Raw genomic sequence first — 13,090 nt, forward strand, 5'->3', positions numbered from 1 at the left:
AGCCCGGGTGCAGAGCTGTCCTTGGTGGTGACTCAGGAGCAAAGGTGCAGCTGGTTCTACCACTTACATGGTGCTTGTGAGGAAATTGGTGCAAAAAATTGACAAGAAAGCCACTGCTGATGTCGGATGAAGGTTTTGTGGAGTTCACTCAAGGTGCGGCGTCAAGTAAAAGTGGTGGTTGCCGGACAGGCCACCAACAAGCCTTGAAAAATAGGTAAGCTCAGCAGATAGTTATTTAGACATCTGGAGGTCCGGGAACAAAGGATAGCTGCCTGAAACTTGCTGGAGAACAGGACTAAGTTTCCCACAGTGCACTGGACCATCTACTGTTGGGCAGTCCTTCGTAGGGCCAGATGGCCAGTGATTCTTTGATTCTGGTACGTTGTTTTGTGCTGTGCTGAGAATGAGTGGCACTAGTCCAGGTGAGTCTGGAGTTGCCTTTGGCTCTCAAAAGGGTCCCTCTGTCTGGGGGAACCAGTCTTTGGTCCGGGACAAGTCGTAGTCATGCAGTTCCAGCAAGGTTGCCACAGACGCAGCGATTCATACCTTTGCTTTGTGCACATCCGGTTGCTGCAGACACGGGTCTATTCTTTGCCTTTGTTGCAAGTCAGATGAGAAATGGGGTTCTGGTGTCAGGGGTAGCCCTTAAATCCTAGATTTATGGGTGTTAGGGGTGTGGGTGCAAGTGCCCAGTTGCTAATCTGCCCCTGATGTGACCACATCCAGGTGGAACGTGGGGAGCGGTGGGGGGTTTGTCACCTTTTCAACCCTGAACCCTTTATTCGGCCAATTTTAAAATGGCAGAACCCATCCTTAGCTGTATAGACCAGGAAGCCCACTGTAGATGTGTGGTTAGCCTTCTGGGTATGTACACCTCATGAATACCTCGTTTTCCTGCCTCTCTGGGTACACATGTGCCTCAGGGCAGGTCGAAGGCTGTTTCCTCTTTGGAAGGAAGCCTGGTTGCATATCACAGGCGGTGAAGGCTTTGAAGCTCACTTCCTTGTTCAATAGCCATTCTGTCAAGTTGAGAGGTGTGACCTCCTTCCCGTACAGGCCATTGTTTCCGATTCCATGGAGAGTTCACACCTCATGGCAGGGCGTCAGATTACTGTCTTGCCGGCAGCAGCAGCAGCAGCTTCCGGCTGGCAGCAAAGCATTGGAAAGGGTTGGGTAATCAGGTGGGCCACCTCTAAGGTAGTCACCTGGGTGGCTGCCACATCGTCCTTGACACAAGAATCATGTTTGGGATGAGGCACATTGTCTAATACCAAACATGACATATTTCGGCAGTACCATAATGGAGCTGGCAACCTCGAGTTTCCCAGGGTGCCAGGCAATGTTATCCTATAGACCGCTTATCACTTACAGTAGCCTTTAATGATAAAGGCCATGATAGGGACATATACGTTTGCACTGATATGTCCTTACCTTTAACATAATCCACCCTGCCTCCTGGGTTCAGGAGGCCTTTCTTAGGCGTGACTGGCATGTATTAAAACTAGTGCAATGACTTTGCCACTCTTAGTGAGGGTAGTCTGCAATGACAGGCCTGTTGTCATCAATTTACTTGGGTCACTCAGGTTCTCACAAACAGTGCTCAGACGCTAGTGGCCCCGTTAATACCCATGCCCTGTGTACCACCGACACAACATAGTGGTGACGTATAAGGGGGGGGATAAAGACCTTGCCAATCTGGGTTACCAATTCACAAATATCCATTTTAGGGAGAGAGCACTGGCGCCTGGACAGTGGGCTTCAGTGACTTTCAGAGTCATAACCACCAGCATTGGAGCAAAAAATGGGGGTGTGGGCATACAAAAAGGGCAATTTCCTACAGAAAATTTTCAGCAGTACCTCTGCATATTGGTAAGTGTCGCCGTGCGACTTCGCACTGATGCAATTCTGCTCCGGAAATGAAGTGCGGCGTCTATATCGGTGCCAATCCTGTGAGTTGACATCAGGTGCTTCCAAGACTTCCACGCCAACGACGCAGAGCCCCAAAAGCAATTTGGTGTGACCAGTGTGCAGATTCCTAGACATGGGATCTAATTAATGGATAGAGTCCAATCACAGAACAGTGAGGAAGGGAGGGTCGGTGAGGAACCTGCGGCTAGATAGAGTGTCTACCAGAAAGAATGTTACAGAAGGTAAGTAAGTTGCTCTTCTGATAGAGACTTTACGCCTCAGATTCTTCACCTTTTGAATACATACCAAAGTAGTACCTAATTGGAGGTGGGCTGCGAATGGACTCAAACCAAATAAAATCAAGCAGGTAAAATGCTCTTCTAGGCAGACCTGACTGTCCAGCCAATAGTCCTTTGTGAACGTATGGAGGGATGCCCATGTAGCTGTCTAGCAAATGTATAGGACAGGGCCTCTGTTTGCTAATGCAGTGTGAGCAGCGTTGGCCCTGCTAGAATGAGCACGCTGTCCCTGTGGGGGCTGCTTTTATCCAATGCAAAGCAGATCTTAATGCAGATCACGATCCAGCAGGAGTTGGGTCTCTTCTGCGCAGCCTTGTCTATTTTTGCTCCAGCAATCCCCAAAAAGAGTAGATCTCTCGTCCTTTGTTCTTTGATAACGATTTGAGTAAAAGCTCTGTGCTCTCTTGGGTTCCAAGCAATAGAGTCTCTCCTCCTTCTTAGACGTGTAAGACAGAGCACAAAACACTAGTAAGGTGATGGTTGCACTGATGTTGAACAGTGTCTCAACTTTTGGCAGAAAAGATGTGTGAGTCCGCTATAACCAGCTTGTCTAGGAAGAAGGTGGTGTGCGGCGGATTGACACAGAGAGCTTGACGCTTATTCACACCCCGCACCAATGTTATAGCAACGAGTAATACTGCCTTGAAAGTGAGGAGCCACAAAGAACAGTTCTGAAGAGGCTCAAATCAGGTGCACTTTAGAAAGTTGAGGACCAAGTTAAGATCCCACTGTGGCATGACGAATGGAGGAGGAAACAAATGTTGCAACCCTTTCAAAAATCTCCTAGCATCTGGAGACTTAAACAAAGAGGGCTGATCCGGCAATCACAAAAAAGCAGAAAGAGAAGAAAGGTATCCTTTAACCATGCTGACAGAAAAGCCTTACTGGGCTAGAGACCAAACAAATAGCAACATGTTAGATAGCTTTGTCTGGAGGTGGTATAGATTCAGAGTACCACACCAAGCAACAAATTGGTCCTAAAGATTCTCGAGGGACAGCTGGCAGCCAAGATGAAATCAACCACCCCTGGAGGAATGTCGAAACTGTTCCGCTGTTGCCGCTCAAACTCCACTGTCACTGCCACTAAAAAACATTACAAATCCTAAAGGACAGCCCTTTAAGTCAACAATGGTCATGCCAACCCTACAATGCTGAATTGCACACCAGACCATATGTGCATTTATTCAGAGAAAAGTTAGAGGGTCATGAATCCTGGGTCAAGCCAACACAAGATGCTAGTTTGGATATTCAACACAGGATAACACAGTTGCATCCATGCTCAAGTTCATAATACTCAGCAGCATTCACATACAAGTCAAACGCATACTACATGTGTGACTTAACATGTATAGTCTGCATGAACTGTAAGGGTGGGTACCTAAACCATATGATATACCAGATTCCTAAATGCTACACTTTCTGATGTCTCGTTTTCAAGGAGGATTATTATAATTGTTTTCAGTCCTATACTGCCGCTCGTGCCACTTCATTTCCAGTCTAATGCTGCTCTGTGACACCAGTACTTGTGGTTATTAAGTTACTGAGGGGGTACCTCAGCAACTTAATAACCACACTCTGGTTAGACTAAAACACAGCAATGAAAGAATCTCAGCTCAACCACTAGTAGTTGTGGCACAAGCAGGAGGCAATTCCCTAGGGATATTTGAGTTAATTTCAAGCAGTAGCAATAATTCAGTCAGGAAAATATTGCAATAAAATCCCCAAAACAATTTAGGAAAATGTAACAAGCAAATAAACACCAAGATGATTACAACGGGGGAAGGGGAATTGGAGATATGACTTTTTTTTATTTGAAGGCAAAAAGCACCCATAAAAAGTAAGGCAGTAATATAGAGTATCAGTCTACTCTTGACCAGGACATAGGTGTGATTGCAGACGGGCTGTAATGGCCCGATGGTTGGGTAAGCTAAGTGGGCCACCCAGGTCAAAGTGTTTATCTTGGGACTTTGTTGACTTTTGGAGCTCAAAGTCTGCCAACAGGGCAAGGTTCAAATCTGCGGGTCCCTTGAAGTCTGACATATCAGTGTCGAGTCCTGCGAAAGCCACTTGTTTTGGATCAAAATCACTGAGCAGGATTTTGTAGCCACTGAGTTCACTTTGTCACTGGGACAGATTTGCCACTTTGTTCCAGTCCAAGATTTTACTTTGAGACATAGTCACTTTTTTGGTTCTCAATATACACTAGTGGGGCAAGGATGGAAGCTGTAGCTGGGCAAGGCTCCACAAGGCCAGATACCTTTCCCACAAGGGCATGCTAAAGCAGTTATCAGTCCAGATAAAAGTTCAGTGGGACAAACATGGTGTTCTTACCTGCCAAGGGCATGCCCTCCCTGGGCAGCCTCAGTAACTTTGTTAAGATCCCCGGGAGATGGAAAAATGACCAAGTCTTTCTTCAGCTCTTGGGAAAGTTCCTCCTGGTCACTCCTCCAACCAACCTGTCTGTCCTCAGGGCAGAATTCTAGGTGCCATGTCTCTCTCTATCCAGGGCTCCAGCAGAGTCCAGTCCTCAGTGTGTCCTCAGCTGTGCACCGATGGATTCAGGTCATCGGGTTTGTGTCCCAGGAGCAGGCACACAGGCGGCCAACCTACTGACTCATGGAGAGCTGTTCCAGTCCCTGGCTGTCAGGAGTCCTTTTCTTCCAGCAGTCAGGCGGAGTATTCTTTCCTCAAGATAGTTTATTCCCAGGTCCGGGAGTGTTCATTTATTTAATTGCGCACAAACAGAAAACCTATTTTCACAATTAAATCAGATCTTTCAATTTAAGAGAAAAATAAATTTGAATCACGGCTAGTGTTTTCCCAGGTGGACATATGAAATGATGATTTTATTAACTGCTTGAATGAAATGGCCAAAACATGAAGTTTATAGTTAGTGCTTATATGATACGGCGTTCAGATCACATGCCGGAAAATAAACGAAAGAACCTAGATATCAAATGAGTACTGGTGATGAGCAGTTACTTCAGTTCACATTGCTAAAATAAATTGTATAATAATTTAAAAAAATAATGACTTCTTATACAGCACACAACACAAACTGCATTGACTTGGCCGTTAATTATTGGTGTTAAATAGAACTGATCTCAAAGATACTCATTTGGTCACCCTTGGAAAAATGGAACATTGAGTCAAAACTGGCAAGATCTCTGACGTTTCATCCCTTAGGCCACATGCAGCTGTCTGCATCACACATATACATCATTAGGCCATTTTAGCAGGATTTGGAACATTGGATCTGCAAGGATTCCTGTGATAAAAACATCATGTAACTCGGCTAAATTTTTCTATACAAACCAATGACTGACATTAAATGCTTTGCATCAGCAACAATAAAATTATGAGCTATTTTAACACAATTCAAACCTGTGATCTTCAGATTACACTCTCTAAAGAGCATGTATATTAACCACTGGATCCATCTGGCCAACGTTATGAAGCAATATCTGCGGCTTGTCCTTTGACAATCTTATCTACCTTAAAATGCATTCAGATTGTGTCACATAAAGAAGGACTGAAGCATTATGGGTAAGCAAATGACAAGTTTCAGGATGACTTATCCAGGAAGCACAAGTCACAAATTCAACTGGAGCAAGATAGACTAAGTCCTACTTCCTTCCAAGGCCGGTAACTTGAGTTCCATTAATCTGAGTAATAGTACCACCTATCTACAGTTTGTTGTAGTTGAGTTGTAAAAAAAAGTTATTGTTTTCCCAAATCACCCTTACAGAATGGAGTATTTTTTTAAAATAGCAGGTCTGGCTGTCACTTAGTCGATCACTTCTGACGGAATCACTCATGATTTCACCTTACCCCGCTCGATCTCTCATTCCTGTCACTAACCTCATTCCTGTCACTAACCTCGCAATTTGTGAGTTTTCAGAATAATTTATTTATTATTTCCAGCACTGATCAGGCTCTCACTAAAATGGTTAGCGTGTAACTGTTGTATTTACCTCTCTACACAAAGTCTGGTGACGGGGGGAGAAGAGAGAAATACGAAGAACCTGTACTATTCCAAACAGAGCAGCAAGACACTTGTGATGATCTCATCCCAAGTAGGGTTTGCAATCTCAGCTGAAACATACATTCCCTAGGCTGCTTTGCTACTGATTGTGCAGAAGGTGCCCATACCCATGGAGCTACTTTCCTTGGTATTTTGAACATAGGAGGACATCAAGCTTGTTCTAGTATTCAACAGCTCTGTACTGATTATTAAGCGCTGTTTTGTTAACGATCCAAGATGTAACAGCGAGCTAAGCAGTTATCTCTCGGTATTCCGAAGAGCCTAAACATGCTCAGGTCCGCGAATGTGACTAGGTTACACACTCCTACTCTTCTGTTCCTTTCAAACACTCATATCTTAGAGATGTCTTTTCTTGGCATGACTGGACACTCCCAAATGCAACATGAGATAGCAGTCGCTGACATGTCAAGGGATTATGGGAATCCAATTTAAAACACTCAATTTATGCCTAGAAAGATGAAACCCAAGAAATGGGAATGTGAGGGCTGCTGTGGCAGCTTATAACAACCAATTCTGATTTGGGGCACAAGAAAGGAAGTTAGGAAGGGAAGGGAGAAGAGGGGAGGTAAGAAGGAAGGAATGCAAGAAAGTGGGACAAAGAAGGAAGTAATTAAGAAAGAAACACACAGATGGAAAGAGGATGGAATGTAAGGAGAAGGGAGAGAGGAAATGTATGAAGAAAAACAGCCTGTGTTCCCTGTCTTAGACTGGCACTTGAGGTCACATGTTAACATCAACTGAAATAGTAGAATCCATGTATCCTCCTCCTCAAAGGGGAAACATTTAAACTTCTGTTCTCTTTCATTCAGCAAAGATGAACTTGTGTTCCAAGATATGCATCACAGCTTCCTTGGCACAGGTACTAACACCCCACTCCTGCTTCTCCATATGCGGAGACAGGATGGACAGCGACCTATGCGCGCACCTTACTGGGACGTTAGTTTAGGGGTTACTTATCTAATACATAAAAATAGGCAAATCACTTTTCCCTACCATTTGTCCCTGATGCACCTTTAAACTGCAGCTCAGCCAAAGCACAATGGCGTTACTTTAAGCCAAATATGTATTATCTATATGGGTACTGTAAATAGACATTGTGGCCAACAAATTACACTTACCTTCCATACCACTGGTGCACATACTGCACCAATTTACAATGTCTTTACTAGAATGTTAAATACGACAACTGTGCGAACCCAATTTTACAAAAGCATTTTAGGAGCAGAGCACAAGCACGGTGGCACTGGATGGCGTAAAGTCCTAATTCCAGGAAATATAAGGTTCAGACAAAGGCCAATATCTGGGGTGACTACACAGAAGAGGAGACTTTACTATATGTACCCTCAGCCTCGACCCATTTATTTAATTCCCTTCTACACAGGGATATCAATGGGTGCTCGGAGAATTTAATATCATGGTCACCAATCTCTCTTAGCGAATGTTAGGGCCACATTTCCACTCAATGTTTATCTTTTTAGATCTAACCTTTAGACCTAGTAAGCAAATGCTCAAAGTGGCTGAACCAGACGGCAACATATGCATGAGATGTTCGCCTTCAGGGTGGCATTTCGGGCATTCGTCGCAGATCGCTAGAAATAACTTGTGTCGGCAACTTAGCATCAGGAAGTGCAGTCTCAAATATTGTGCTGAATTAGTTTAAACCTTGCGTTCCTAGACACCATTCGTATATACTCCACAACTGATTACAACCCCACCATAGACAAGCCCTTACCTAAATCCTCATTCCTCAGTGCTTCCAGTGTGAACCTTAGTCATGTTCAATAAAGTGTGGTGGAACTGTGACGCCACCTCTTTCCCCATGCCCAGCTCGAGAAGTAAGGGGAGCACTTTGTGAGCTAGCGGTGCCACCGATTTGCAAGCCCAGACCTACCTAGTTCAGTGTCCTAACCAATCTCTGCAACATTGTTTTCTGTCACCTTACATTTTCTATAAAGCTAATAAAAAGTTGCTTTTTGATGCTATTCCTTGTGTTGATCAATTTTAGGGTGCATGGACTAAACACTCTACGTGTGCCACTTAGCCAGAATAGTAGCAAAAGATTTTATCAGCACATTGTTAAGAGACATTAGGTTAAAATCACCATATTCTGGAGTTGGTTCCCAGGTTAATTATCACAGTAAGCGTTTTTTCCACACGATAAGCAACCTTAAATAATTGTCTTCTAAACTTTTGAAATTGCCGGCATCTGAATGTACTAATTGTGTGAAGTGCAGAAAGTCTGGGGAAAAGCTTCTATGTTCCCAATTTGCTCGTGGTGGATTTGGCAAGTGAATACATTTCATGAAAAAATATCTCCCATGAAAAGAAAAAAGGGAAAAAGTAATTTGGTAAATTTCACTGCTTCCCTAAATGTACACAGCTGGAAACTGCAGTATGTAGGGTTTGTTAAAATTGGTGTACGCCAGTAAGGTATGTGAATATAATACACTTCGGTGCATATGTTTAGACAAATGTTACTTAATTTAAACGTATGTCGGAACCCTTTTCTAAATCTGGTATTCACTCAATCTCCAAAATGAGTGAAAGTACACCTATGACTCTAATGATTTACATCTTCTTTTGAAAATCAGGTCATCGATAAACATTCACCCAAAGCAAATCTTGATGCTGTTGGCAGATGGCAGAGTTATACTGTACTGACTTTAACACTACTCACTTTATTGATCTCAGGAGTATGTCAGGCAAAAGGGACTCCTGACTCAAGCCTGTGACCATGGGTTGTAACAAATACCACTGTAACGGCTGCCTTAGCCCAGGAAGCTACCAGACCCGATTATTTTTGTAATGCATGATGGTACGTGAGAAATGAGATATGCCAACACTTAAATGAATCATCTCTAATCTAAAACAGAAGACATTCTACAAGAAAAGTGAGGAGTGCAGCTGGAGATGCTCTTATGTTTTTTTCAATGTTCTAGTATTTCTGGAACAGATTATTAGATTTTAGTGGAACTAATATCTTGATACATATTTTTTTTCTGAACACATGAGTAACATATTTGCATGCACAATAACAGGTCAGCTATAAAAACAACATCAAGAGTTGAGGTTACCTGATGAGCTAAGTGAGCTCCAGTTACTGCAAGGGCACCGTAATAGGGGAGCGTTTGGTCACAGTTCATGCCAGTCACCGTCAAACCCACAAGCATGGCAACACTGAAACAGCTGAGCCACTGTTTTGTCTGCTCTCCAAACCGCAGTGCTGTAGACTTTACTCCTATGACCATATCATCTCTCTTGTCCTGCAGACAAACAATAAAAACAGTATGAGTTCTCTAAAGGACTGCTGCTCTGGTCTCTATGAAGAAAGACACCAACCATCAAGAGCTTAATTTAACAATTTTTAGAAAATTATTGATGCTCTTATTGGACTGCATTTTTGTGTTAGAATATACATGTATATGCAGGCCACCAAGGTAGATATTGAAAAAGGAGAAAGGAAAAAAACATAATTTGTGAAAATTGTAGCTTTTCCGAAGCATATGATTCCTTTATCTTGAGCTCTAACAAAAGTTTCACTTCATCTTGTACATATATTTATAATAGATGAGCCTAATTTTGAAAACGTTGAACTTGTTCTGCTTGTGCCATAGAGGATTTCGTTTTTAAGCTATAAACTTCAGTGAGTAAACTAGATGCCCTTCCAGCGATACCTGGTAAGAAAAATATATCAATGCTAGCTTTTGAGATCTTATGTGTGGTTAATGCCTTTGTATGTATGGATGTATGTGGTATACAAATTTAGCCAAAAGGCAGAGGTGTGTTGTTCAGGGTAACAGAGAGATGGCTGGTTTGTGAGCTCTTAATGTGTTGTCATGTAGTGTTATTTAAAGAGCTGCATCTTTAACTCTTTCCTTAATTGGAGCATGGCTGGAAATTAGCCAGATTGGGGGTAGGAGGAATTTTGTTCCAGATTCATGGTGCATAGATGGCAAAAGCATGCAGCCTTGTGTTTTTCATTATTTTATATATCTTAGTCTGTAGTCTGATGCTTCCCTGTCTGCGGGTGTGACAACAACCACCAGAGATGGTAAGCTGGTCTGCAAGATAAGCGGTGGTGCTGGTTGGGATTGCTTTCTAAATGATGCAGCTAGTTTTGTAGATGATGTGGACCCACAAGCACTGGCGTAAAATAGGCCCTAGCAGACCCTGTGGTGCGGGGTGGCCCGAGCTCCAGGGGGGCCCCTCAGCACAGTACTCGGCCTGTGAGCTCCTGACTGACTCAGGCATGGGGCCCCGTCCATGTAATTTGCAGGGGGCCCCCTTCAAGTTTTGTTACGTCACTGCACGCAAGTGGCGTTTTTCTTCAGGTCCTTGATGAGATGTGTGGTGGTGTGGAATCTTGAAGGTCATGGAGCAGGGCACTGCCATCAACCACATAAAAGAGGGCAAAACATTCAGGAAGAAATGATTTCAACTTCTTTAGAAGAGATAGATGGTACCAGGCAGTCTTTGTTTTTTATGAAATATGTTCCATGAAGATGAGGTTGATTTCTAGGGTGAATTGAAGGGACTTGGCATTTAATTAGAGATGGAGCTTTTTTCACAATCCCCACTAGTTTTTTTTCGTCTGTAGCTGATAAGCACTCCGCACCGTCATTCCGGTCGTTACTCCAAGTGGGGGACCTCTTCAGCCAATAACCTCTTAATTGTTAACGCGAGGGAGTTTTTATCGTTGGGATCACAGACCTCCCAGCAGACAGAAGTTACTTGCACATGTCTCATCCTCAAGGTGGTCTAGCTGGCCTTCCAAGTGTATCACAATGGTGACTGCACAGCACTAAAAGCTTTTTAAATCCTTTCTTTCCGAATGTAGGTCAACCGCAGAGGATTCCAGATCAAAAACCTTCGTAGAAATATCATGTTCCAAAGCCTCCAAGGAGATCATTTATCCGTAGCAGACAGAGTACCCTAGATTGCAGTGACCTTCCTCTCTATAAAGGAGGAAGTGCACCAGAGGCCTTGCAGTGCCACCAAAATAAATACGTCACTTTGCAGGGCTCCACTATCCTCATGCTCATCACCATCGCCAGTGAGTGCCGCCACTTCCCCAGAGACATATGTACCAGCGTCCTGTTTTTGCTTCTTTACCGTTGTTATAAGGCAAAATAACAGCTTGAAGGAGCCCAGATCTTCATCAGCTCAAACAAAGATTTTTTCTGCCGGTTTTCAGTGTCGAGCAGTCATGGGATGTGCGCTCCCTCCGTGCGCCCAAATATCCTCAGACTGATTTGCATATAGCCATGTCTGAACTGGGGTGGCAGAGTGGGCTAAAGAACGGTGATGGATTAAACCCAGATCTTTTGACTGGGTGTGAGTGTTTGATTGGTTCAGATGCTCCGTCCATTACCACCCCCTTTTGTACCCCAAATATCCTCAAGCACCTCGCAGGAGCTTTTCACACTGTCTTCACCACCAGTACCTGGCAACATTAAAACGTTTAGACTTATAAAACGATGGCTCTGTGAATATGGTCCACTGAGAGCTGAAGCCTGAAAAAGAGCTACTGCAGTGAACCTCTGAGAGAATCATCTTCTTCTAGAGAACAATACTATTTTCTAGGGGGTCATACAAATGGGTAAGAAGAACAGAAATCTAAGTTGTTTGATCATGCAATAACATTTCTTAAACAGAGCTCCACACACTATGAACACTGTAGACAAGTCCAGTTCTAAGGAAACGTATTCATATGTTTTTGGGATTTAGCCGCAGCTCGAGTGATGCAATTATAACAGCCTTGGTGTAAGGACAATCCAAGTTAAATTCTATTTGTTCCATTCATAGAAAGCAGTTTTAAGCACTTCTTGCAGCAGCATCATTTGGTTGTGTTCAAATGTACAACTTTCTCCTTTCAACAAAGCTAACTTCAGAAATCTTAACATCACATCCTAAATATGAAATCAATGTACTTGCACGTCACTTGGGCTGCAGAGATGGTGGCTGCTAAAATGAAGCAGGCAAGAAAAGCAATCCATTCCAAAGAGAGTAATCACAGTAACAGCATCCTGTAGTAAAGGGATGTGGTGTCACGTGCACCAATACTTCAAATGAGTGAGCCCTACATGCCCCCTTACATGTGATGTATAGCCTTGCACATGACCTCGCGTCCGGTGTGAGGCCACCCTTAAGGGCAATCTGATGCTGCTTGGATATACTTACGGATATTATTATTAAGTATTGGTAATTATAATAGTTTGCCTGTATTATATGCATACATAATATCTATGGTGTTATTGGTGAGTAGCAGAACTACATGTATCTCTTTGGAGTACATAGAATAAAAAAAGTAGGCTATCAAGCCGATAGCATGAGCACACTCACTACACACTCTCATGCTACTGTTCTCCTCACACATCACTATGATAAAGGACATATTCTCATAAATCCAATGAGAGAAGATACATATGACAAAATCCTCTGTGCATTTAGGGAGAGTGAGGAATAAAAGCATCGAAGGAGTAGCAACTCCAAGGACATCTGGTATCTTCCCCAGATGCAGCCGATATCTTCCCCAGATGCAGCGCTATTCCAAGCATTGGTAAAGGCTCTATACTAGGGATTTGACATTATACCTCGGAACTTAGCCATTAGTAATTAGGGCTTGGAGACGTAGGAAATATATCTAAAAATATATTCCATACTTGGGTTCTTCCTTTGGTATATTTTTTTCGTATTTGTTATTGAGATTACAATTGTGATATTTGCCGCCATTTTGCTACGTAGGCATGTACAATGTTAGCAATACTAACAATGTATGAAGTATATTCTTCTCATTGGCTTGTACTAATGAATATCAATACAAATATTGTGGTACAAG

At 43.1% G+C, this 13,090-nt stretch overlaps 1 protein-coding gene across 1 annotated transcript in view; it reads right to left on the minus strand.

The window, feature by feature from the left end:
- COQ2 (coenzyme Q2, polyprenyltransferase) overlaps positions 1-13,090 on the minus strand; it is a 276,674-nt gene that overhangs the window by 90,434 nt on the left and 173,150 nt on the right. Inside the window, exon 7 of the mRNA XM_078677496.1 lies at positions 9,327-9,515. Coding sequence (XP_078533622.1) covers positions 9,327-9,515 — 189 coding nt within the window. The remainder of the gene's footprint in view (positions 1-9,326; positions 9,516-13,090) is intronic.

This window comes from Lissotriton helveticus, chromosome 2_1, assembly GCF_964261635.1.
Source record: "Lissotriton helveticus chromosome 2_1, aLisHel1.1, whole genome shotgun sequence".
NCBI classification, from domain to species: domain Eukaryota; kingdom Metazoa; phylum Chordata; class Amphibia; order Caudata; family Salamandridae; genus Lissotriton; species Lissotriton helveticus.